Below are 27,776 nucleotides of genomic sequence, written 5' to 3' on the forward strand. Positions count from 1 at the left end.
TGTGCACCCCATACTCATCCTGTGAGCGGTAGCGCAAAAAGCATTACAGAGGGCACACAAGGTCTTTATCAGACCTCATCTTAGATTATTACATAAACAATTTCATCTATCCTTCACACCTTATAGTTACATGTCAGCTAGTTACAGAGAATGTTTTATTTCAAGAGCTATATATTTACAGTAAGTCATTATACATTAATGGTAGGTCTTATCGCTAAGACATAACTGTTTGATCAATGGGGACATTACAGTCATAGGAGAGCTTCTGTTTATTATTAGTCTTCACAATACTGAGTTTCTTAATCTCACATGTCATTTATCTACTGGAAGTGAAATATGAATACAGCGCAAGGATTTCAGGTATTTTATCCTTTGTAATAAGAGAGGTTGCCATATCAAACAGTGTGAGCTTAGATTTATCTCTAAATGACTCAACTTTATTACAATCCAAGAAATAGTGTTCGAGTGTGTGTCCCTGTCTTTGTCCACACACTTTACACTTTACTTCATCTAGATCCCTATACAAGCCGAACTGCCAGAGATAATTCTGTGACGTTGCTTCCGGGCCCACACCACCTCCCGCTGGAGGACGGAGGCTACCCGTTGACTTCCCGGGCCTACACAACCTCTCGCTGGAGGACGGGGGCTACCAGTCGATCTCCCGGGCCCACACCACCTCCCGTTGGAGGACGGAGGCTACCAGTTGACCTCCCGGGCCCACACCACCTCCCGCTGGAGGACGGGGGCTACCAGTTGACCTCCCGGGCCCACACCACCTCTCGCTGGAGGACGGGGCCTACCAGTCGACCTCCCGGGCCCACACCACCTCCCGCTGGAGAACGGGGGCTACCAGTCGACCTCCCGGGCCCACACCACCTCCCGCCACCGTCCATGATTAGTTCGGGAATGGATCAGTCGGAAGTCTTGACACTTGAGCAGCATGAAGTAGGGCCAGAACACCTGCTGTTTGCTCGTCTGGCTCAGGTCTCCTGCAAAAAACAAAATGATTCAAGAAACTTCATTTCACTATGTAATAATATTGTGAATAAAACTATGAACAATATTGATAACTTTCAAGAAGTCATATAAAACAATATTGCTTGGTTTCACGGTAGTGTTTACGGGCGCAATAGAACGTATATAACAACAACAAATCAATGACTAAGAAAGGCCTATTAGTAAGTGCGAAGCAGCTCCAAATTATATCCAATCATTCGCTCCCATGTATTCGTCTAAACAATGATTGAAACTTTACAGCGAGTTTGCATCTGTCATGTTACTTGGCAGACTATTTCATACGTTTGTAGCCTTATTTCCGAGGGGAAGAGAGGGAATTATCAAGGGAAAACGTCGAGCCATTATGACTATATAGCACTTGGAAGAGGTCAGGATAACGATTTGAGATGGGAGCCCTATTTCTGAACCAGAGTTTACCAGTTAAATTATATATTTTAAATCTTTAGTAGGAATAAGGTGGTTGATCTCTGTTGTGTTCCTAACAGTGTTGGTGTTGTCTCCAATGGTCTAGCAGATGCTCCTGCTAAAGGACCCATTTGTACGTGATCCATCAGCCAGTAGAGAATTCCTTAGTGGGATATATTTTTCATTTATCATAATTTTTACGTCGCTTGGAAACTCAGTTTTTTACAGTTCCTTCGCGCACTCCCCACTACAATCCTCTTTAAATCTGCCTAACTTAAATCATAGTGTCTTTCTGCTCTTGTTCGTTTAGTGTTGGGTTTAAGGCTTATAAATGTTTGCAAGCGTATTAAGGCCACCATAATAGCGTACTGACGTATCGGCAAGTAGTACTTTAGTCCTGAACATTGTCCATAACAGAACGGACAAGTTACAAAATGGCCGCTCACTGGACTTTCCACCACCTCTACTGTCTATCACACTTTGTCTCCTTGGCGTGAACCGCTGCCTTCCACTTTGCCTCATCTGTGACTCCAACAGATGAGGGTGACACATCCCGTACTACTTCGTCAGATTCATCAACCACGTCTATTGCTCCCGCTGCACAGCAGATTCTCCGTCGCCACCTACCCAATGCAGACTCTACACCCTACCCTGCCGACTCTCCGTCGCCACCTACACAATGCAGACTACACCCTACCCTGCCGACTCTCCGTCGCCACCTACACAATGCAGATCCTTAAAGTGTACCTAAAAATTTGTAGACAAATTCGATCTGTAGTCAAATCATTTACAGTGTAGCATAGTAAAGTTAATATAGCAAGTGTGTAGGGTTGTCGCCCTCGGGCTTGACGGGAAAGACTTAATCAAGTGAGGAACCCTGATAACGGTGACAAGGCCAGAGGACTCACTGTTGCCAAACATCTTAAAAAATGTATCTCTTAAAATGACATTTTTTAAAACCCTTGGTTAAACTAATTTTAATATTTGCAACACTCACGGTATTGGTGTATATGTAATTTACACGTTTTTTATATGAATAACATTAGCTGTTGCAAAATCTTGATTAGTATCAATAAAATGCGGCACATGTGCAAAATTAAGAAATCTAACCTTCGAAATAGTCATCATGTACTTCCATAGCGATCTGCTTGATGTTCCTGAGGACGTGTGGAGAGTTAAGGAGCATATCCTGCAGGAAGTCCACCTCCGACAGCTCCACGTCCAGCTTCACGTAGTCGATCACCTGACCCGCGAGTCCCAGCTGGTTCACCAAGTTCTCGAAGCGATCCACCTGAGGAGAAGAGATGGCGGAATAATCCTTTAATACAAGTACCTCTTGACTCACTAAGGTCTCTGTGCGAACCGCCTGTGGCCGAGAAAGTTAAATATTATTTTACTTTGAAATACTAGTTGATTATCCAAGATCTCGAAGCTTTTGTAATGGAAATCTGAATATTTCCTGACATCAAATCCTAGTTTGTTGAGCAAGTCTCAGGTGAAGCAGCCCGTCCTTCAAACAAAGACCCAAAAGTGATTCCATGCACCCGCCAAATCCCCTGTTTATGAATAAAAAACGGTTTACACACGACTCACAACTGATTTCATTCGAACATTTTCGGAATAAGTGCTTCACTGACGAATTTTGTTCGAACCACAACGCTGTAAATGCTTCACACGCGTACTACAAATACAAATAATCGCCTACAGAACCTAAACACCTAACGTAACCTATGCCTATATATACACAATATGCTAATATGTTATAATATTAATTTATGTTTGAGAAAATTCCCGTTTTGAATGAACAGCATGTTAAATTTTATGAATGCGTCCGTGGGGTCGACCGCTGGATGTAATGGACTAGAGTGGAGGACGGATTGGGCGAAGCCACCACGTACCATCTTCACCCTGGTCGGTGCTCATAGCCATCACGGTGCTGGTCAGGTACACTCCGAAGTTTTGGCACGAGAGTTATTCTTTTTGTGCCGGTAATCTTTAGCAGCGTGGATATGTGGGACAGGGGGCGAGGAAGGTAAGGAATGGGATTAACAAGAGAAGTTTAGGGTAAGGGATTAGAGGCATACATAGTAGCCATTACTCCAGAATAATTTTCATGCATCTCACAGTTGTACCGATACTGTTAATTATAGGACCAAAATGATAGATGACTCAAGAAATCTGCTTCATATTTAAAAAAATGAATGGCAAAATTTATTTATCTCTTCAGATCTTAATAAATCATCCTCGTTATATTGATTACATTTAACTAGCAATTTATTCCCATAGTTATCCTGCCCTTTAAAAATATGTAATTTTAATCATGAATATTGCTAGTGAGTTAAGTAAATCAAGAGTTCAACTCACCTTTTGAATAGCGTAACTGAAGTCCATACCAATCTTCTTTGTGCCCTTGTAGTTAGCGATGCCCACGGCCTGGAAGCGAACGTTGGCGGACCGTTGGTGATCCTCCTTACCCATGGTGGGGTCGAATGCGTACACCTGTCAACCCCCACAAAAAAGTCGGTAAACCTGTCAACCCTGAATGGTAAGTTACCATCGATCAAGTATGTTAGGCTAGCTAGTTTGTCAAATAGCTCCACGCTCGGGAAAGACGCGTAATGTTAGCGGGACACTCTACATTGGTTATTTATTATATTAATTTCCGAACATTTGTAGGCTATAATCAATGCTTCTAACAATATCAAATAAGTTAGTTTTTTGTGCTTATGATAGAGCGAGTGACGTTGATGAACATGAAAATATTCCACCCAAGAAACATTAAAGGGTTAATGTAAGTCTGACTTAATTTCTCACAAGTGTGTTTACATTATAGACATATTTTTTAAAAGTTAATGTTAACATTAACCTGATGTCATAGGTACCCAGTGTGATGGGCGTGAGGTGCAGTAGAGGCAGAGTCCTAGCTGGATGGCATAGTCGAATAAATTTACATCAAGCTAGGTTTCTACCTAGCTCCTCCTTACTAACCTTTCAGAAAATACTAGTGATTCATACCTAGCACCAACTTGAGTCATCATTACTCTATGCAAATAAAACAATGTAACACTTTAGATATAGCCGTCATCACCCTTCACCTTGCAGCCATATATGGCAAAATCGTCCTCAAAGGACCACTCGTTGTTGACACCGAAGGAGAAGACGGTACAGTTGCCGGGCTTAATGTTGAACCTCTTGTCCAGACACACATACTTGGCTCCGTCACCGGGAGCGGGTACCCAGCCCCCAAATTGTACCTGGGAACATAAAACTTGAACAGTCAGCATCACAGCTGTGTTACACTGGTACAATCAGTCCCACAGCTGTGTTACACGGGTACAATCAGTCCCACAGCTGTGTTACACGGGTACAATCAGTCCCACAAGCTGCCCGATATCACCGCTAACTCGCTATAACTTGCATTTAAATATGACACAATAAATGAGCATTCTGGTGCTTCAGAAAATATAGCGAGTACTTCAAGCTAATATTTCACATGATAAAATGTTACAAATTAATGTAACGTGTCTGCACCAGATGATGAAGTTTATTAATTAGGTCATATGAAATTCTCCGTTGTCACGATGGAAACAAATATGATAATAATTCATTGTGTCGGGGACAGGCAGCCAGAGTGTATTCATACACGTTAGGCTTATATCGAGGCTTCCCCCCCCTCAAGGTCGAATTACTGACCCCGCCCAGGATGTAACCCCCCAACAAGCTGACTAACTTCTAAGTATCTACTTACTGTTAGGTGAACAGGCGCATTAGGTGATTTGAAATACACCCAACCATTTCTGTCCCGCCCTCGATTATTTAAATTAATCACCGGTAATTTTCAGCCTATGAGTGTAAGCACTATGAACAAATCCACAATGGCCGTGATGAGGGTTCGAACTTAAGCCCGGGATGATCCCGGTGTATGGATGGTGTAAACACTAACTATGTTGACTAAATAATACACTGTTGAATACCAAGGGTGACATAATGGGACTATGTTGAAATAAAAACAAAACAAAGAGCAGGCGCCCAAATGTCGAGTTACACACTGCACACAACAGCACGAGGACACAACAGCACGAGGACACTACAGCACGAGGACACTACAGCACGAGGACACAACAAAAAGCATCGAACAAGTATGGGAGACTTACTAGAGTCGAGCAGTTGGTCTCGGTGTGGTGGAGATAGGCTCTATACTGCTCGATGGTCTCCAGGCCCACCACGGGACACCTCTTGCCGCACCTCTCTCTCTCCACCTCCGATACTGTGGACATTAACGTTAGTACCTTCATGATCATAAGCAAAAACTACTTTATCAACACATAAGTAGAAGACGCACCAGTATTATGAGCAAATGTTAAGGCTAAGATGTTACATAAGTGGTTGTCGAGTCCGGTGGACTGGCCATCACTAAATGTACATGTCTATGAAAGGGCATAACAAGGGGGATTACTTATAAGGGGTTGAATATCAACACAAAATTGAACACAAAACAATGGATATCAATTGGATAAGTTTGGATTCAGGGAAGACCTGGGTAAATACTGGTTTGGAAATATTGTTGAGTTTGTGTAACAGATTACAGGGTGACATAATAGACGTGGGATTGCTGGATTGTTTCGAGCGTTGGTTGGACACGTATATGAATGAGTTTGGGTAGATATAAATGGGACCGGCCTCGTATGGGCCAGTAGGCCTGCAAAAGTTTCATTCTTTTGTTAGAGAACGTTTAACGAAGGTTAGGGGTATACTATGAGGTTTTTGCCCCTTGCTGGGTATACTATGAGGTCTTCCCCCCCTGCTGGGTATACTATGAGGTATCCCCCCTGCTGTGTATAGTATAAGGCCGCACCCCTGCTCGGTATACTATCTTCACAGTAAACAAAGTGAACCTACCGTCAGTCTCAGGCTCCTGAACTCTGTAGATGTGGTCCTGACTGAAAGAAAAAAACGAAAACGCGTATTAACACATTCGCGTATAACAAAATATAAAAATCATTGATATCATCAGTGTTGCATTAAATATAAGATCATCAATATATTTATAATGAGAAAGATGCGCAGTTTGAGGGCGCATGCGCTAATAGTGGCGCAGTAGGCTGCTATCATACGCCAGGTCAGAGTACAGCCAACCATCTGTATGGTCTAACAACCTCACGCCAGTCATTGACATGTGCCACGCGAACACATCTGCTCGTTTATTTCCCTGAGAGGATATCCACAGGGACTTGATCATCCTTCACTGACTGGTTAGTATTTTCACAGCGCTCTTGATTTCAGTGATTGTCGTCCTTTTGTTTTTTTCTGCCTGATTTTTTAAGGTTTTTGTAATGCTGCTTTTGAGTCGGTGGGGACCATTGCTTCCCTTGTGTTTCTCTGAGGCGTCTTCATGTCTTAACAACGGTAGAGAGTTCTGCTTGTGTTGAGGAACCATAGGTCTCGATCCGTGCTTTTCCTTTATTTTAGTTTTGAAAGACATTGTTCCTAACTACAGTGTATGCTGCTCCGGCCCTGCCAGTAGTGGGATTAGAATGACGACCAGAGTAACTAATGTACTCGATTCTTGCATTTTCATTAATTTCGAGAAACTCGTTAGTTTAGTTAATTTATTATGCACCCCATACCCATCTTGTGGGCGGCGGTAGTGGAAAGGGTTACAGAGGCACATAATGGGCTCAGGGACTGAACCCCACAATTCATTTAGCTAAACAAGTTACAATCTTGATGAACTAGTTACAAAATTCATTATAAGTCGTCACATCTGTCTCATTTATTTTATATTATCGAGATACTCATGTCTCATTTCTATATACAGTTTTAAACGTAAATGTGATACAATAATTAAAAGGGATGAGATCCATTGCAATGTCTGACTGTCAAATGAAGGTAGACACCCAGGAACTAATGTTCGTCCTGAAGGCACATATGTGAGCACACACACACTCGGCCCCTTTTATGTGGGCTCCGGCAATCTGCCGATATTTTTACATCCTGGAACTAAACCGAGTGAGTTGCGACTTGGGAGCCGAGACGTCGAAAAATAAAAATGTCCGAGTGTGTGAAACAGGCCGGTGGCCCAGGCGGAGTGTCTTTCTCTCCTTGGTACTGAGGCGCGTGTTTTCCACCAAGAGAGAGGAGTGGGGAGTGTGTGTGGACTCAGAGCCTAAGGTGGCCATGTAAACTGTGTCTCGTAGCCCTTCACAGGGACCTCTGTGTTCTGACCAGACTGTAGTGGCCTTTGTCATCGTAGAACTGCCTTCTACTAAGTAAAGTAGACTACTGGTTCAATCCACTGGCAGGAGAGAAACGGTTGGGCACTCTCCTTCTATTTTATGCCTCTAGTCAGTAGCTGGCGAAGGGAGACCTCGATAAGCCCTCGTGTTCCAGACGATGGAGGATTATGTATGTGACTGATTCTTCTTTGACATATATATCACACTTTATTTATGTTTCCGTTATTTCCCAAATTGAATAACAAACACTCATGACTGGCTGGTATTGACTTTTGATTTATTATCGATTTTTATTGTGTCGTCCCGCCCTCCACTGCGGCCAATGGAGGCCTCCACTGCGGCCAGTGAAGGCTTCCCGCCAGTTTTTGGCGGGAGACGGATGCAGAAGTTTAAGTGATATATGAGAACTAGTTAAGCTAAAGACAGAAAATAAATCAATGAAGGGTTTTATGATATTTGTGATTAGTAGGAGATGACTGGATAAATTAACCCGATGTTACAACATAGTGTACACACGGCGTGTACATGCACAGCAGCGTCAACACACACATGACTGCATCTTTATCGCCGCACACGCAACGTGCATATGTACAGCGCCAGCACTCACACCACGTGTGTGTGTGTGCAACAGCGTCAGCACACACACGCAACGTACACGTCATCAGCTCACACACAACTCACCTAATGTGCATCAGTACGAGGACATAGGTGGTGACCAGTGCAAAATAAAAGTAGAACGGAAGCCTCGGTGCTGTGGTCAGGGACATCTTGCATCTGATAAAATAAACAGTCAGCAAATTCTGCAATCCAAAGAGGGCTTTCCTGAATGTGTAGGTCAGGGTGTATGTACAGTGAGTGTAGGCCAGGGTGTGTGTTTATAGTGAGTGTAGGCCAGGGTGTGTGTTTATAGTGAGTAGGCCAGGGTGTGTGTTTATAGTGAGTGTAGGCCAGGGTGTGTGTTTATAGTGAGTAGGCCAGGGTGTGTGTATAGTGAGTGTAGGCCAGGGTGTGTGTTTATAGTGAGTAGGCCAGGGTGTGTGTTTATAGTGAGTGTAGGCCAGGGTGTGTGTTTATAGTGAGTAGGCCAGGGTGTGTGTATAGTGAGTGTAGGCCAGGGTGTGTGTTTATAGTGAGTAGGCCAGGGTGTGTGTTTATAGTGAGTGTAGGCCAGGGTGTGTGTTTATAGTGAGTGTAGGCCAGGGTGTGTGTATAGTGAGTGTAGGCCAGGGTGTGTGTATAGTGAGTGTAGGCCAGGGTGTGTGTTTATAGTGAGTGTAGGCCAGGGTGTGTGTGTATAGTGAGTGTAGGCCAGGGTGTGTGTGTATAGTGAGTGAAGGCCAGGATGTGTGTAGGCCAGGGTGTGTGTACAGTGAGTGTAGGCCAGGGTGTGTGTATATTGAGTGTAGGCCAGGGTGTGTGTACAGTGAGTGTAGGCCAGGGTGTGTGTACAGTGAGTGTAGGCCAGGGTGTGTGTACAGTGAGTGTAGGCCAGGGGGTGTGTATAGTGAGTGTAGGCCAGGGGGTGTGTATAGTGAGTGTAGGCCAGGGTGTGTGTACAGTGAGTGTAGGCCAGGGTGTGTGTACAGTGAGTGTAGGCCAGGGTGTGTGTACAGTGAGTGTAGGCCAGGGTGTGTGTACAGTGAGTGTAGGCCAGGGTGTGTGTACAGTGAGTGTAGGCCAGGGTGTGTGTACAGTGAGTGTAGGCCAGGGTGTGTGTACAGTGAGTGTAGGCCAGGGTGTGTGTACAGTGAGTGTAGGCCAGGGTGTGTGTACAGTGAGTGTAGGCCAGGGTGTGTGTACAGTGAGTGTAGGCCAGGGTGTGTGTACAGTGAGTGTAGGCCAGGGTGTGTGTACAGTGAGTGTAGGCCAGGGGGTGTGTACAGTGAGTGTAGGCCAGGGGGTGTGTATAGTGAGTGTAGGCCAGGGGGTGTGTATAGTGAGTGTAGGCCAGGGGGTGTGTACAGTGAGTGTAGGCCAGGGTGTGTGTACAGTGAGTGTAGGCCAGGGTGTGTGTACAGTGAGTGTAGGCCAGGGTGTGTGTACAGTGAGTGTAGGCCAGGGTGTGTGTACAGTGAGTGTAGGCCAGGGTGTGTGTACAGTGAGTGTAGGCCAGGGTGTGTGTACAGTGAGTGTAGGCCAGGGTGTGTGTACAGTGAGTGTAGGCCAGGGTGTGTGTACAGTGAGTGTAGGCCAGGGTGTGTGTACAGTGAGTGTAGGCCAGGGTGTGTGTACAGTGAGTGTAGGCCAGGGTGTGTGTACAGTGAGTGTAGGCCAGGGTGTGTGTACAGTGAGTGTAGGCCAGGGTGTGTGTACAGTGAGTGTAGGCCAGGGTGTGTGTACAGTGAGTGTAGGCCAGGGTGTGTGTACAGTGAGTGTAGGCCAGGGTGTGTGTATAGTGAGTGTAGGCCAGGGTGTGTGTATAGTGAGTGTAGGCCAGGGTGTGTGTACAGTGAGTGTAGGCCAGGGTGTGTGTACAGTGAGTGTAGGCCAGGGTGTGTGTACAGTGAGTGTAGGCCAGGGTGTGTGTACAGTGAGTGTTGGCCAGGGTGTGTGTACAGTGAGTGTAGGCCAGGGTGTGTGTACAGTGAGTGTAGGCCAGGGTGTGTGTACAGTGAGTGTAGGCCAGGGTGTGTGTACAGTGAGTGTAGGCCAGGGTGTGTGTACAGTGAGTGTAGGCCAGGGTGTGTGTACAGTGAGTGTAGGCCAGGGTGTGTGTACAGTGAGTGTAGGCCAGGGTGTGTGTACAGTGAGTGTAGGCCAGGGTGTGTGTACAGTGAGTGTAGGCCAGGGTGTGTGTACAGTGAGTGTAGGCCAGGGTGTGTGTACAGTGAGTGTAGGCCAGGGTGTGTGTACAGTGAGTGTAGGCCAGGGTGTGTGTACAGTGAGTGTAGGCCAGGGTGTGTGTACAGTGAGTGTAGGCCAGGGTGTGTGTACAGTGAGTGTAGGCCAGGGTGTGTGTATAGTGAGTGTAGGCCAGGGTGTGTGTATAGTGAGTGTAGGCCAGGGTGTGTGTATAGTGAGTGTAGGCCAGGGTGTGTGTATAGTGAGTGTAGGCCAGGGTGTGTGTACAGTGAGTGTAGGCCAGGGTGTGTGTACAGTGAGTGTAGGCCAGGGTGTGTGTACAGTGAGTGTAGGCCAGGGTGTGTGTACAGTGAGTGTAGGCCAGGGTGTGTGTACAGTGAGTGTAGGCCAGGGTGTGTGTATAGTGAGTGTAGGCCAGGGTGTGTGTATAGTGAGTGTAGGCCAGGGTGTGTGTACAGTGAGTGTAGGCCAGGGTGTGTGTACAGTGAGTGTAGGCCAGGGTGTGTGTATAGTGAGTGTTGGCCAGGGTGTGTGTACAGTGAGTGTAGGCCAGGGTGTGTGTATAGTGAGTGTAGGCCAGGGTGTGTGTATAGTGAGTGTAGGCCAGGGTGTGTGTATAGTGAGTGTAGGCCAGGGTGTGTGTATAGTGAGTGTTGGCCAGGGTGTGTGTACAGTGAATGTAGGCCAGGGTGTGTGTACAGTGAGTGTAGGCCAGGGTGTGTGTACAGTGAGTGTAGGCCAGGGTGTGTGTACAGTGAGTGTAGGCCAGGGTGTGTGTACAGTGAGTGTAGGCCAGGGTGTGTGTACAGTGAGTGTAGGCCAGGGTGTGTGTATAGTGAGTGTTGGCCAGGGTGTGTGTACAGTGAATGTAGGCCAGGGTGTGTGTACAGTGAGTGTAGGCCAGGGTGTGTGTACAGTGAGTGTAGGCCAGGGTGTGTGTACAGTGAGTGTAGGCCAGGGTGTGTGTATAGTGAGTGTAGGCCAGGGTGTGTGTATAGTGAGTGTAGGCCAGGGTGTGTGTATAGTGAGTGTAGGCCAGGGTGTGTGTATAGTGAGTGTAGGCCAGGGTGTGTGTATAGTGAGTGTTGGCCAGGGTGTGTGTACAGTGAATGTAGGCCAGGGTGTGTGTACAGTGAGTGTAGGCCAGGGTGTGTGTACAGTGAGTGTAGGCCAGGGTGTGTGTACAGTGAGTGTAGGCCAGGGTGTGTGTACAGTGAGTGTAGGCCAGGGTGTGTGTACAGTGAGTGTAGGCCAGGGTGTGTGTACAGTGAGTGTAGGCCAGGGTGTGTGTATAGTGAGTGTAGGCCAGGGTGTGTGTATAGTGAGTGTAGGCCAGGGTGTGTGTATAGTGAGTGTAGGCCAGGGTGTGTGTATAGTAAGTGCAGGTCAGTGTGTGTGTGTGTGTGTGTGTGTGTGTGTGTGTGATATATTAAAAACGTCCAGTGAGTTATAAATTAATACAAGTACAGTCGTCTTTATATGAAGTAATTTGAACTAGTGGAGACATGAGCGTTATGAAGAATGGTTCTTGCTGTTCAAATGTAGGTAAAGACGACTGTATATAATGTTGGTACGAGGGTAAAGTGGTGGTGGTGTGAAATGGTATTTATGATGGCATTATATTTTTATACAGTACAGTACAAGGTAATTAGCAATACAAGGTTCACATAAGGAGGGATTATAACAATTGGGTGGAGGACTTCCATGAGCAAGTTAAGTGCTTCCTTGCTTTACTGTGAATATAGTGTAGGATGAAAAATTCTTTACATGGCGGGGAGATCGACATATTTTAGATTCCGTTACATACATGGTGACTTAGTTGGGCTCGCGGAATGTTAAAGATATATTTATATGTCTTTGATAATTTCGTTTGCATTTTGGAGTAATGTTGGTGGATGTGATATACACACTAGCTGTGTTCAGGACACACAAGTTGTCTCCTGAACCATTTCCTAGAGAGTAACACTGATATCCTCCTCTACTGTGATCAATACTGAGAGTACTTTGTGTCGTGTCAGTATAACTACATACATCAGGCAGTGTTCTTACCAATGTATCACAGGGCCCACGACTGAGGAAGGCGGTTCGCACTCCGCGCGTCTCTTGTTATGTGACTCCCTATTCCCCGCGCCCGCCTGGAACGCCGAGCCACGCAGAGGTGTGTGTGCTGGCTGACTGAATGACGGGTGTTCATGCCTCCTGGGGTTGTAGTCTCAAAAACCCGTTTTGGGATTAGCATTATTTCGTTATAGTGACGCCACACACCTCGTGCACACTATATGCACATTTTGTTTCCCATTTTAATTCGGTTCGGATCCTTCTGGCTATGTTGGGTTTGTTTTACCGAGTATGCGAAGACGTAGGGGGATACGTACTTTTCTTAGGCCTTAAACCCTACTCTCCTGGAGAGGAGCTTGAGATGGCAAGCTCCTAATGAACCTGCGACGTGGCAAGGGGACTATTTTTGGTCCACTTGCTCAAAATAAGTAATGCAGTACAGGAAAGTTTGATTGAAATATATCGGGAAAAAAGTCTTTATTTGTGTTCTATTATTATATACGGTCGTATTGTGGTGTCGGAAATTGTCAATATATATATATATATATATATATATATAATGTGTGTGTGTGTGTATATCACGAAAATAAACACGTGATTAAGAATGTGACAATGTCAGACCACGGAGGAAAATGAAACAGGAAATTTCCTTAAGTACTTTCGTATATTAAATACATCTTCAGAAGGAATTATCAATTCCCCACAATTATTATAATTCCCACACAATTCACAATTATCATTCCCCATCATTCCTTCTGAAGATGTATTTAATATACGAAAGTACTTAAGGAAATTTCCTGTTTCATTTTCCTCCGTGGTCTGACATTGTCACATTCTTAATCACGTGTTTATTTTCGTGATATACACACACATATATATATATATATATATATATATATATATATATATATATATATATAATATAATTGTGTGTGTGTGTAATTTATCAGTATAACCAGTTTGGTAAACAAAGACACTGGGGAAGGGGGAATATTTGTTCGCTCTTGTCTAGAGAGCAATTCAATTCAATTTCTTTTATTATGCACCCCATATACCCATCCTGTGCGCGGTGGTGTAAAAGGTTACAGAGGCACATAATCGGTTCAGGAACTAAACCCTCTAGTTCGTTTAGCTAAGCAAATAACAATCTTTTGACGTTAGTTACAAAAATTGAATTGAATTGTTATATATACATGTACACATTCTCACATATACATGTACATATATATACGCATACATATATACATACACATACATATTTAATCACCCACACAAATACATCAATAATCTTTTGTGTCACAAGTGATTCAACAAGAGGCTCACAACAGTCACTATACAAGGCACTTTACATCTATGGTGAGTCACACAATTACTAGTCTTGCTCCACACCCACCCAACTGGGCGGCAGCTTTACAGTCATGTGCTCCACACTCACCCAACTGGGCGGCAGCTTTACAGTCATGTGCTCCACACCCACCCAACTGGGCGGCAGCTTTACAGTCATGTGCTCCACACCCACCCAACTGGGCGGCAGCTTTACAGTCATGTGCTCCACACCCACCCAACTGGGCGGCAGCTTTACAGTCATGTGCTCCACACCCACCCAACTGGGCGGCAGCTTTACAGTCATGTGCTCCACACCCACCCAACTGGGCGGCAGCTTTACAGTCATGTGCTCCACACCCACCCAACTGAGCGGCAGCTTTACAGTCATGTGCTCCACACCCACCCAACTGGGCGGCAGCTTTACAGTCATGTGCTCCACACCCACCCAACTGGGCGGCAGCTTTACAGTCATGTGCATGCATTACCTACAGTAAGCAAATTTTGGATACTTCGCTAAGATTTCGGGCAGCACATCATTATGAATAAAGTACTTACACAATTCTTGGACACCATTGATAGAGAGCGATAATTAGTTTACTGTGTCTGGGGACAGGAAGCCAGAGTGTATTCATACACGTTTGGCTTTTTTTATCTTTTACTTTTCCTTCTACAATTCCGCCCGTTCCTCCTCCCCCAACATATTCCTACCTATATTCTAACTCCTTCCATTCCTTTCCTATCCATACCTTCTCTCACGCTCTGACCCCTTATCTTGAGATGATTTCGGGGCTTTAGTGTCCCCGCGGCCCGGTCCTCGACCGGGCCGCGGTCGGCCACCCCCAGCAAGCAGCCCGTGACAGCTGATCAACACCCAGGTACCTATTTTACTGCTAGGTAACAAGGGCATAGGGTGAAAGAAACTCTGCCCATTGTTTCTCGCCAGCGCCCGGGATGGAACCCGGGACCACAGGATCACAAGTACAGCGTGCTGTCCGCTCGGCCGACCGGCTTCCTAATTTAACTTTCTCTCCCCTATCCTAACTTAACAACCCTTACACAAATTAACCTACCCTAACGTAACCTAATCTACCCTAGCCTAAGCTAACCTAACTTAAATGAACAAATCCACAAGGGCCGTGACGAGGGTTCGAACCCTCGTCACGGCCTTTGTGGATTTGTTCATTTGATGCATCACGCTATTGTGATTTCTGTGTGTAACCTAACTTAACCTATCTTAATCAAGCCTTTCCGACCTTAAAATAACGTAACCTCGCTTACCCTAACCTTCCCTAATCTAACCTAACCTGACCTATACCAAGCTAAATATTATGAATCTGCAGAAATACTATTTACGAAAAATCAACATAGCCATATACACAATTATACAAACACGTGTAACAAGTGAGTATAGGACGAGTTGAGAGTATTATTACACTCGCCAAATCTTGACAGAGTTATATAAGCTTAACAGGAGCGAGTTTGAGTAGGCAGGAGTAGGCAGGCTTATCCTGTGAGAGTGATAACACGGCTGGTGATTATACACTCGAAGGGTCGTTAATATAGATAAGGCGAGGGCACTGCCACCACACCAAGGTGCTCTCCTCTGTTGGAGGGTACGGAGGTAGTTGGTGGTGGTGGTGGTAGAGGTGCAGGTGGTGGTAGAGGTGCGGGTGGTGGTAGAGGTGCGGGTGGTGGTAGAGGTGCGGGTGGTGGTAGAGGTGCAGGTGGTGGTAGAGGTGCGGGTTGTGGTGGTGGAGGTGGTAGAGGTGCGGGTGGTAGAGGTGCAGGTGGCACAGGTACAGGTGTGTGTGAGAGTTTGTTGTCTACATGGGGAGTGTATGGGTGCCGCACCCCAGTAAGAGATACCGGTACCCGTCAGTGTGCAGCCCTCAGCACCAGAGGAGAGACCGCTGGTGTACCCTGTGGAGTCTGAGGGTGCGCGTGTGTTGGTCTGCGCATCACACCCTGTACGTTCACCGCTCAATCTCTTACGGTGACCAGGTACGTCTTCCACCGCAGGCAGCGGACCGGAAGGTGCGATGTGTATCATCTTACAAGTAAACACATGCAACATTTGTAGAGATCTTGTTGCATACTTCATTTTCGGAGATATTGCAATCAAGGCGACATGTACTATGGGAGTAGAGACGTTTGTTGGGCGGCTGCACCTCCGATAGACTAAACGGAGGTACTCCTTGTGTGTTTGCTCCTGCAGGTGTGGAGGTGAAGGCGCTGCGAGTGGGTATAAGCAGGTGCGGCAGGAGGCGTGAGGATGCAGGTGGTGACGTGTGTGGTGAGGACCCTGTGGCCGCAGGAGTGGACAGGGAGGTGCAGGACGCTGCTGGTGTCTGCGGCGCTCCTCGCCACCGCTCGCAGAGTCCTCAAGCACATCAAGAGGAGACGACTCAGGTGACCTTAACATCATGTTTTAAACATATTATATATATATATATATATATATATATATATATATATATATATATATATATATATATATATATATAAAGAGCTTGGAAAGGGTGTGAGAGGAAGAAGGATGTGGCGGTAAAATTCTTGGAAGAGGATCTGGATGTGGAGAGAGAAGGCTTGAAAGTTCGGTGGCCTGTCCACCGCGGGTTAGTATGTTTTTGGTCATGGCTTGTGGCACACACTAGGGGCTCCCCCTGGTGGCTGGCACACACTAGGGGCCCCCTGGTGGTTGGCACACACTAGGGGCCCCCTGGTGGTTGGCACACACTAGGGGCTCCCCCTGGTGGTTGGCACACACTAGGGGCCCCCTGGTGGTTGGCACACACTAGGGGCTCCCCCTGGTGGTTGGCACACACTAGGGGCCCCCTGGTGGTTGGCACACACTAGGGGCTCCCCCTGGTGGTTGGCACACACTAGGCCCCCCCCCTGGTGGCTGGCACACACTAGGGGCCCCCCCTGATGGCTGGCACACACTAGGGGCCCCCCCTGGTGGCTGGCACACACTAGGGGCTCCCCCTGGTGGCTGGCACACACTAGGGCCCCCCCTTGGTGGCTGGCACACACTAGGGGCCCCCTGGTGGCTGGCACACACTAGGGGCCCCCCTGGTGGCTGGCACACACTAGGGGCCCCCTGGTGGCTGGCATACACTAGGGGCCCCCCTGGTGGCTGGCACACATTAGGGGCCCCCTGGTGGCTGGCACACACTAGGGGCCCCCTGGTGGCTGGCACACACTAGGGGCCCCCTGGTGGCTGGCTTACACTAGGGGGCCCCCTGGTGGCTGGCATACACTAGGGGCCCCCTGGTGGCTGGCATACACTAGGGGCCCCCTGGTGGCTGGCATACACTAGGGGCCCCCTGGTGGCTGGCACACACTAGGGGCCCCCTGGTGGCTGGCACACACTAGGGGCCCCCTGGTGGCTGGCATACACTAGGGGGCCCCCTGGTGGCTGGCACACACTAGGGGCCCCCTGGTGGCTGGCATACACTAGGGGGCCCCCTGGTGGCTGGCATACACTAGGGGCCCCCTGGTGGCTGGCACACACTAGGGGCCCCCTGGTGGCTGGCATACACTAGGGGGCCCCCTGGTGGCTGGCACACACTAGGGGCCCCCTGGTGGCTGGCACACACTAAGAGCCCCCTGGTGGCTGGCATACACTAGGGGCCCCCTGGTGGCTGGCACACACTAGGGGGCCCCCTGGTGGCTGGCACACACTAGGGGCCCCCCCTGGTGGCTGGCACACACTAGGGGCCCCCCCTGGTGGCTGGCACACACTAGGAGCCCCCCTGGTGGCTGGCACACACTTGGGGCCCCCCCTGGTGGCTGGCACACACTAGGGGCCCCCTGGTGACTGGCACACACTAGGGGCCCCCCCTGGTGGCTGGCACACACTAGGGGCCCCCTGGTGGCTGGCACACACTAGGGGCCCCCTGGTGGCTGGCACACACTAGGGGCCCCCCTGGTGGCTGGCACACACTAGGGGCCCCCTGGTGGCTGGCACACACTAGGGGCCCCCCTGGTGGCTGGCACACACTAGGGGCCCCCTGGTGGCTGGCACACACACAGCAAAACATTCAAACTTCTACATTTTATTTGTATAAGTTATTTTTTTTAGACTTCCCCCTTACCTCTTACTCTTTTATATCTATACTATAACTATACCTATAATAGGTTAAGTAATAATTGTAATTACGAAGCAATAAGATGCTTATCTTAACATACAAAGAAGGTTAGGTAAGGTCGGTGTTTTCTATGAAGCTTTTCAAGGTAAACTAGTATGTTCAGTATGTCACATATGCACGTATTTAATAAGTCAATATTTACTATACGAAAGTGCGAGAACGGGTTGTTCCTTGCATAGCCATTTATTGGGAGAGTTTGCTCTACAGTCGAGCCCCGTGATGATACCTGAGCTCTACCTGGTAGCCTCTCGAGAGTTGATCAGCGTCTTGGGGTAGAGTAGTTGCCGAGTGCTCTAAGAGGCTTATCTCTCGAGTGAGGCTTAGGGTCATCCCCCGTGTCACGTCTGTCTCTCAGCTCCGTCCACTGTCACTCATCGTGTATGCCTCTCCTTCACACATACGCTTGATGTTATATACTTTATTCATCAGACTTTGATGAGCCATTCCTTGTGTGTAATACTGCCTCGGTAACGGTCTTCGTGACTCCGGGGCACAGATCTCTCCACTTCACATCTTGTGACATAACATTATCATATCTATGTCCCTTTCCCAGACCCACTTGTGCTCTTAAGATCGTCTACTCTGATAGTCTTAAGTGGCGCTCAGTGCTCACGCCTCTTGCTGTTTTGTAATTATAATTGCTAATTAGTTATCATATTTTGCCGCTCACAAGTTCCAGTAACATCTATATATTCACTTTGAGTTCACATACAGAATCTCGTTTCCACAATACCTTTAACTATTTTATATTCACTTTTACCTGGCTTTACCTGAGGGCCACTATATCTCTAGTGGCCTCAACCAGGACAGGAAACTGGCGGCTCGTCGAAGGTCCGGCCCATTTGTCCTGATGATTTTGTTGAGCTGGACTTTGTTATTCAACAGTTTTGGCATTTACGGCTTCGACGGGTAGGCGGTTCTATGGGTTTATAACTCATGGGTGAAAAAGCCTCTCCTGTTCTCAGTCCTACACTGTGGTTGCTGAGCTTGAAACCGTTGCTCCTTGTTTGTGTTACATCTGACCTTTTTTAAAACGTTGTCTGCCTCAATAGCCTTCAAATTGTTCAGCATTTTTTAAAGTTTCATTGAGATCAGCCCTGTCATGTCTGATTTGCGTTTTCTTTCCGCAGCTCCCACTGTTGTGCAACTTTTAGTCAATGGTGGATTCTGACTCATTTTCTTCGTCAGTCTGCTGCAAGCTAATGTTGTTCATCTGGTAGTTGTGTCGTGCATGGTTCACGTGCAAGGTCTTGCACTTTTCTATATTAAAAAGCATTGGCCAGCCATTTTTAGTTATTATCTCTGGCATGCATCTACAACAGTTTAAATGATCTCACAAATTTCCATTCTAGACTCCGCTGGAGTGACTGCGGCAGCTGTCTGTAAATAACTTGACATTTTTCCACTGATTAATCTAATGTTTCCACGCTGCCATAGGTCCACCAACATGTCTTGTAATCCCTGGTATATAAGCACCCTGGGAGACATTACTCGAACTGGCCACACTCCTGCCTACATCGAACTATTCACCAATCAGACCAATAACTCTGACTGCATCCTCTGCTGTCTTGATAAGACTCACGGTTCAAGCTAAACATAGCATACAGTCCTCTGTTCATTCTCTTATATATACATTAAAACTACACACTACGTACTATGTAAAACACTTACATTTACTCGCCATACCTCAATCACACTTGAATTTAGTATGTAACGTGCAAACATTTTCGGCTGATCACAAGACAACCAAGATGGTTCATTGTTGTGGTAATGTTTATGGTGGCCAGATGTGTACCTCGGTCTGATGAGTACGACTTTGCTATTGTGTTTTCTACCACAGATCGACGTAGCCACATGTTTACAATGCTAACCAGCATATATACATTTTCTTCTGTCCTCCATGGACAGGGTTAAGGCTCTGTTAAACATATAGTTCAGTGATTTATTAAACAATCAACCACAGAAGGTGATTGTAGTGCTTTTAAAATGCTAATCTAACCTACAAACATAAATGCACAGATTTACGTCCGTCCTACATAAACAGTGTTCGAGGTGTCTTTTTACATAGTGTCATTGACGTGCTTTTACAAAGATGAAATGCATTTACAAACAAAGGTTTATGTTACTGTGAGGCAGGCGGGAGTATGAGAGCGCGGGGAAGGACGTGGTTGTCCTCCACCAGTTCGTCAGAGGCAGGTACTGCCCCAACCTCAGCCCCTTCGCCCTCAAGCTCGAGGCCTTCTTCAGGCTCGCAAACATCAAGTATGTGGTGAGTACTGCTCTTGCCTCCCTTCCTTCTTTATTATATTGGACACTAACCAAATTCATTGCATAGGATTGGTTATAATATTGGTTACATAGAAATTAGGTACAAAGAATTAAGAATGCTGTGTGCCTTTTCCCTTCTTTATTGCTACGCCGAGGCGCTGGGAAAAGTAGCTGGGAACTTTAGTTTATCTTGATGTCTCGATGACTATACAACCCACATCCTTGAGAAAACTATTGGCCCTCTTACCCCAGGCACCTGCAAGGGTCTCTGGAACTATGGGGAAAGAATTCTATTGATGACCCACTTCTCTGTATTTACGAAACTGGATATATTTTCTGTGGATGGCATTATTACCTGCATGTCCAGCACCATATTCAGTGTAGGTATCAATCACGACTGGATTACATATGTAGTCCTACACTAGCTACCTACCATTCTTCCAAGGTGCATTGTAATCCTGTCTGACCGACCAGCAGGATTGCAGAATTGGGTGACATTAAGAAACGAGGCTCTCTACTAGGCATCAAGCTATGATGAAGGTCCACTTACTGTTGTAATTGACTTCACACTGCTTTGGCAGAACAAGCCTTAGGGACGGCATCCGTCATTTGCGGCATCCTCGCCGCAAATGCACCGACAGTGTTGGCTGTGGCAGCAAGGCAGAAAACCACCACTATATGAAGGGTTTGTGGTTTGAGATTCTTTCCTGTAGCTGACATGGTGGTCGCTAATAGACAGTTACCTGCAGGGGAGACATCACCCCTGAAGCAAATTATCTTAAAATGTATTGGTGCACTATCAAGACACATTGCAGCTGCTCTGGTTGGAATGGAGGTCCATAAGCTCAGCGAAAAATAACAAAAAATTTGAAACTTCGTAGGTTGCGTCCAATATATAATTCATTGTGTCGGGGGACAGGCAGCCAGAACCGTCAGGAGAAAGCACCAAATCACTACGACTATATAGCACTTGGAAGGGATCAAGATAAGGACTTGGGATAGGACGAGGAGAACGAATGGTGCCCAATTTCTTAAATTTCTTAAATTTCTTAAATTTTCTTAATTTTCCTGTTAAGGTTTCTTAACAGTTATTTTATCTTAAATTTCCTATTTGATTTCTTAAATTTCCTATTTGATTTCTTAAATTTCCTATTTGATTTCTTAAATTTCCTGGTTTCTACCTTAATGCCTTTAGTAACAAACTGCTTTGCCGAAACTCTTTATATAATCGATAAATCCCAAGCGCTGTGACAGATGACACTCATTGTGACCTAGAACACTCCATTGAGAACTTAATTGTCCGCCCACATGGGAGACATCTCCCGTCACGCAGGGTGCAGTCGCACCTCCATAGATCTCCAGTATCAGCTCTTGATACTGGTAATGGCTCAAAAGGGCCACCACTTACGGGCTATTCATGCCCGTGCCACCTTTTGGGTGGCTTAATCTTCAATCAATCAATCAATCGTCCGCCCTCGCCCCCAGGTGGACAGCCAGACCCCGTTTGGACCGAAGGGAAGGTGTCCGTGGATCACCATCAACGGGGAGGAGGTGGCCGACTCCGAGTTCATCCTGGAGCACTTGACCCACCGCTTCAACCTGGACCTCGACGCCCACATCGACCCCAGACAGGCAGCCGTTCTGGAGGCTGTTCGGGTCCTCGCCGACGAGCACCTCTTCTGGTGGGTCTTGGTAAAGTGGTATACACATATCCTCATCATTGTAACCATCTTCACTAAGTGGTATAGACATATCCTCATCATTGTAACCATCTGCACTAAGTGGTATAGACATATCCTCATCATTGTAACCATCTTCACTAAGTGGTATACACATATCCTCATCATTGTAACCATCTTCACTAAGTGGTATAGACATATCCTCATCATTGTAACCATCTTCACTAAGTGGTATAGACATATCCTCATCATTGTAACCATCTTCACTAAGTGGTATAGACATATCCTCATCATTGTAACCATCTTCACTAAGCACTACAGTAATAATATAATAGTTTTGATAGGACAGGTTGGAAAGGATACAAGAAGGATGTTGGAGTTCTATGTAGGTCGAGCACTATGCCTAAAGCCACTAACATGCACAGCGTCTCGAGCATCATGCTGAAAAACCTTAAAAACTAAAGACATAAAAACTAATAGGGAACAAATGCAAAAAACGAGCTAAAGTGGAGAAACAAACAAAATTCCAATAATTACATGACGATCGGTACAGCAGCAATTGCAACAAGTATTAATTTTCACTAAAAAAAAAATGAAGTTATACTTTTATTTATTTTTACAAAGCTGATATCAGCAGCTTTGCATGTTCAGTAATTAATGTTCGATAATAGTAAAACATGGGCTGATATTTAGGAAGTAAGGTTGGTTACTTTAGTCCATTAGGGAGTGAATATATATTTAGCAGTCTCCGTGGTGAAGTGGTAAGACACTCGCCTGGCGTTCCGCGAGCGCTATGTCATGGGTTCGTATCCTGGCCGGGGAGGATTTACTGGGCGCAAATCCTTAACTGTAGCCTCTGTTTAACGCAACAGTAAAATGTGTACTTGGATGAAAAAACGATTCTTCGCGGCAGGGGATCGTATTCCAGGGACCTGCCCGAAACGCTACGCGTACTAGTGGCTGTACAAGAATGTAACAACTCTTGTATATATCTCAAATAGTTTCTCTCCTAAACTAAAGAGAGGGACAGTGACGCTAGGGAGGTCATTCCACATTTTGGGACCCTTGATTTGTAGAACATTTCTGCTTATGGTTATTCACCATCTTCTTCACTGTAGCCATCTTCACCACACTGTGTTCATTACTGTAACCATCTGTCCTCTACTCACTGTCACCATGAATGACATGATCTTCAAACTAATGTAAGGTAAAGTTGGTGGAAAAGTGTGAATGACTATCTAGCACTTTTTGGGATGTGAGGACCAGGAGCTGGGATGTGAGGACCAGGAGCTGGGATATGAGGGCCAGGAGCTGGGATATGAGGGCCAGGAGCTGGGATATGAGGGCCAGGAGCTGGGATTTGAGGGCCAGGAGCTGGGATATGAGGGCCAGGAGCTGGGATATGAGGGCCAGGAGCTGGGATTTGAGGGCCAGGAGCTGGGATATGAGGGCCAGAAGCTGGGATATGAGGGCCAGGAGCTGGGATATGAGGACCAGGAGCTGAGATGTGAGGACCAGGAGCTGAGATGTGAGGACCAGGAGCTGGGATATGAGGACCAGGAGCTGGGATGTGAGGACGGCATGAAGGAACGGTGCCCAACCACTTGCACCATTGGGAAGAAATATGATTTTCAAATACACACAAATAAACAATACCTGACTCAGATATTTACATAATTATGCAAGTTACATTTTTTTTGCCACCTAGCAATTGCAAACTAATTTCCAGTTGGTGATCATAATTTGTTATGTCAACATTTTTAAGTACTTTGAAATGAAATTCCGGCAACCAACGTCAAAATTGTCTTTGTGAAATGCACGCATAAAACAAATACAATTTATTCTTGTTCATCAGCAACGTCAAGTTCAAGTTTATTGAGACAAGGAAAATATGTTTGAGACAAGGAAAAGATACATCTCAAAGCGATAGAGTAGCTTAGGTTATTTCTATTCCCCCCCCCCCCGCCCAGCAACATCATGCTGTGCTTGGCGTTGCTGATGAACAACTATATCACATTTTATATGCCATATATTATATTAATATGCCATTTATTATTGTCCCATATAAACTTGTCATGCCATGTTGGTAAATTAAATTGTTTCCAAGTTATTGACTTGATTGCTTGATAGTTCATGATTGTATAGGTGCAATTTGATGGAACTTTTGTACAGAGGCGATAGAAGCACCAGTGGGAGGTCAGTGGGCCCGCGTGTGAGTAACGCCGGACGTCATATGACGCTCAACGTCCGCAAAGGGTTAATAGCATTAGAAAAGTATAATTATGATGAGACATAGATGTCATTGAAGACAGTGGCCGAAGATGACACCAGAGGTCACTATGTCATTGTCCTGCATGTGTCACTGCCCTAAATACTTATTTTTCTTTCAGTTGCCCCAGTCACGTGTGGCCAGGCCGTACAAGTACACTCTTTGTTTACTCGTGCCTCACTGTCTTGCTTGTGTGTCACTCTTGCAGGTGTGTGGTGGTGTGGCGGTACTGGCTGGACGGGAGTGTTACTTTCTTAAAATCACAGAACTTCAGTCTCTACTTGCGCTTCGCCTTCTCCTTCATCGTGCCGCGGGGCATGAGGGACAGGGCCAGGCAGCACGGCATCGGCCTCCACACGCCCCTCGAGATCTACCAAATATGCAAGAAAGATTGTGAAACGTTAGCCGGAGTCCTGGGTGAGTGACTGGCCCCTGGGACACGGGCGCCAAGGTCCCTGGGGTGAGTGACTGGTCCCTGGGACACGGGCGCCAAGGTCCTGGGTGAGTGACTGGTCCCTGGGACACGGGCGCCAAGGTCCTGGGTGAGTGACTGGTCCCTGGGACACGGGCGCCAAGGTCCTAGGTGAGTGACTGGTCCCTGGGACACGGGCGCCAAGGTCCTGGGTGAGTGACTGGTCCCTGGGACACGGGCGCCAAGGTCCTGGGTGAGTGACTGGTCCCTGGGACACGGGCGCCAAGGTCCCTGGGGTGAGTGACTGGTCCCTGGGACACGGGCGCCAAGGTCCTGGGTGAGTGACTGGTCCCTGGGACACGGGCGCCAAGGTCCTGGGTGAGTGACTGGTCCCTGGGACACGGGCGCCAAGGTCCCTGGGGTGAGGATTAGGTGAATTGTGTCTACTCACCTAGTTGTGCTGGCGAGGGTTGAGCTCTGGCTCTTTGGTCCCGCCTCTCGACTGTCAATCAACTGGTGTACAGGTTCCTGAGCCTATTGGGCTCTATCATATCTACACTTGAAACTGTGTATGGAGTCAGCCTCCACCACATCACTTCCTGATGCATTCCATTTGTCAACTACTCTGACACTAAACAAATTATAATGTTTCTATCGCTCATTTGGCCACTCAATTTCCACCTGTGTCCCCGTAGTGCGTGTGTCCCTTGTATAAATTGTCTTTGTCTACCCTATCAATTCCTTCGAGAATCTTATATGTGGTGATCATGTCCTCCCTAACTCTTCTGTTTTCCAGCGATGGAGGTTTAATTCCCGTAGTCTCTCCTCGTGGCTCCTACCCCTCAGTTCAGGTACTAGTCTGATGGCAAACCTTTGAACCTTCCCCAATTTAGTCTTATGCTTGACTAGATATGGACTCCATGCCGGAGCTGTGTATGTATGTGTGTGTGTGTGTGTGTGTGTCCTAGTAAGGATGGTAGTTGGACTTAATACGAAGATATAATTGGTTCGTTCACTAAGTGGAACTTCAAAAAACACTAATTAGTGTTTGCATGGCACTGCTGCTAACTAATTTACACTTACATTTCTATGAATGTCAGGTATATTATTGTGGCGCCGCAAGATCTGAACCATTGATATATGCGGTGCCGGTATAGCGCCTTCATAAATTTAAATGCCATCATGTACTCCTGCCTCTACATTCCCTTGTATAAATAAATTGTCAATATCCACTGCATAGATTTAGCATTTTGAAGATTGATTTAATATAAACAAGCGAGAAATAGATATCTTTTACATGTGCATGCAAAACGTTTTGCATTTTTGTATTAGCTAAGTTATATTATTAACCCTTGCACTGCTCACCCATTTTTAGCAAAATTGTCAAGGACATATTTTTGTTGTTTTTATAAATGTTCAGGTAAAGTTTATGTCAAAATGTTTGCAAAGTCAACTATTTCCATTTCAAAACAGAAAGAGTAATGAAAACATTAAAAAACAATAAAATATATCCTAATTAAAAAACAAAAAACACAACTCTCAGAGCGCCTAAAGGTGCTTTGCGCAGTGCAGTGGTTAAAACTGAATAATCAATGTTATTATGGTCATCAGGTGAGAACAAGTTCTACGGGGGTGAAGAGCCGTGTAGAGCGGACTGTGCTGTGTTCGGCCAGCTGGCCCAGCTCATGTGGAACGCTCCCGGCTCTCAGTACCAGGCCCTGCTGACTGGTGAGTTACGCCAGGCCTACCGTGCTTACCACCACACATGTCGACGCACACATACGCAACCATCCACAAACATAAGCATGTTTTATTTAATTTATAAAATAGTTACAGCTTACAAGTCACAAAGCAATTACTGTTAAAAACAACAACAAAATGGGATGCCCTTGCAGCCAGACCAGCCCGGTCAGACGTCAACAATCAAATAGGAACTGCCCCATTGTGGATAAAGAAGCTATAACTTTGCTCGATACAGCAAAGATATCCTGGAGCATTGATCGTCTCACCACATGAGTTCTCATGCGGGGGATTTACTCTTAGCAGCCCCATTTCTGCAACAGCACACACCTTGACTCGCATTGCAGTGAACCTGCTTTACTAACCTGGTCCACACTGTATATATGCTTAGTTGCAGCGAGGCAGGAGATGAATACGGACTGTTTAGTCTATACTGCAGAAAACCCAAGATATGGCACACAAGACCGTCTCTTGGGTATTCTTGTTGCTAATACAAGACTAATTCAAATTATTATTATATACAAATAATTATTAAATTATTGTCTAAATATAATTGCGCAGATTTAAATTATTTTAGCATAAAGTTAGATTAGTGTACGCTCGTTGTGTATCATATTGTTTATAGTAGGGTGTTTGTTGACAGAGGTGTACCCGAGCCTGGCCAGCTACTGCCTCAGGATGAAGCAGCGAATCTATCCAGACTGGGACACCCTCATCACCTCCCCTCACCTCTGAAGATTCCTCACCTCATCCCTGAAGCCTTATACTCGCCTCCACTCAGCCTTGATGCCTGGTCGTGTTCCCTTCAGCCCTTCTTCAGTCTGTCTTCCTCCCTGAGTACTACTCGAAGTTTCCCCCCTTTCATGCCAGTGTTCAATTCCTTCACCTTTTGAAATATAATCGAGATCTCGCTTACACCTACTCGATTTCCCTTTCATACATCTCGACCTCAGCCATACACCTACTCGATTTCCCTTTCATACATCTACTTAACCTATTCCACATACCTTCTTTACCTCTCACACAATCTACTCGACCTCTCACACATCTACTCAACCTCTCTCTCTCTCTAATATACCTACTCGACTTGTACTACATACCTGAGGCCATCATCTATCCATGACTACGACGGGGACATGAAACCGCCGGCTTGTCAAAGGTCCCCTATTTTTCCCCGCTCTGATAACTGTTTGAATCCTCCAACTTGAGAGTAGCATGCCGGCTCGTCTTCAAAATTCTGCAGTCCACCATCAAATTCGTCCAGTGCCCTCCCTTGTCTTATATTGTATAGTCACACTAGCTTAGCACTTTCTGTTCACAATCATATAGCTTCACAATAAAATAATTCTCTGTACCTTCTGGTATAAAAATAGTAAAATATAGTATGTACATATTGGAAGTCCGTTTTTTAAA

The 27,776-nt window shown here is 46.2% G+C and overlaps 2 protein-coding genes across 5 annotated transcripts; one reads left to right on the forward strand and one right to left on the reverse strand.

The window, feature by feature from the left end:
* Positions 1–805: 805 nt before the first annotated feature.
* On the reverse strand, positions 806–12,629 carry LOC123752334 (uncharacterized). Its single transcript, XM_045734392.2, has 8 exons — positions 12,510–12,629; positions 8,340–8,432; positions 6,322–6,362; positions 5,577–5,689; positions 4,518–4,676; positions 3,787–3,921; positions 2,533–2,713; positions 806–989 (listed from the first exon to the last, which is right to left on the reverse strand). The coding sequence occupies exons 2-8, from the start codon at positions 8,423–8,425 to the stop codon at positions 847–849; spliced, it is 858 nt and encodes a 285-aa protein (XP_045590348.2). The 5' UTR covers positions 8,426–8,432; positions 12,510–12,629; the 3' UTR covers positions 806–846.
* LOC123752333 (failed axon connections homolog) lies at positions 3,156–27,762 on the forward strand. Of its 4 annotated transcripts, none has more exons than XM_069333295.1 (8): positions 3,156–3,454; positions 3,839–3,967; positions 16,060–16,253; positions 20,132–20,264; positions 21,749–21,945; positions 24,420–24,628; positions 26,235–26,351; positions 27,007–27,762. In XM_069333295.1, exons 3-8 carry the CDS (start codon positions 16,117–16,119, stop codon positions 27,096–27,098), a joined length of 885 nt encoding a protein of 294 aa, XP_069189396.1. In that variant the 5' UTR covers positions 3,156–3,454; positions 3,839–3,967; positions 16,060–16,116; the 3' UTR covers positions 27,099–27,762. The 4 variants fall into 4 exon arrangements, with proteins under 4 accessions (XP_069189396.1, XP_069189397.1, XP_069189395.1 ...); XM_069333294.1 differs by lacking the exons at positions 3,156–3,454; positions 3,839–3,967 and adding exons at positions 15,479–15,562; positions 15,626–15,845; XM_069333293.1 differs by lacking the exons at positions 3,156–3,454; positions 3,839–3,967 and adding exons at positions 15,549–15,580; positions 15,626–15,845.
* Positions 27,763–27,776: the final 14 nt, after the last annotated feature.

The sequence above is a fragment of the Procambarus clarkii genome, chromosome 29 (genome assembly GCF_040958095.1).
Source record: "Procambarus clarkii isolate CNS0578487 chromosome 29, FALCON_Pclarkii_2.0, whole genome shotgun sequence".
Taxonomy (NCBI): Eukaryota; Metazoa; Arthropoda; class Malacostraca; order Decapoda; family Cambaridae; genus Procambarus; species Procambarus clarkii.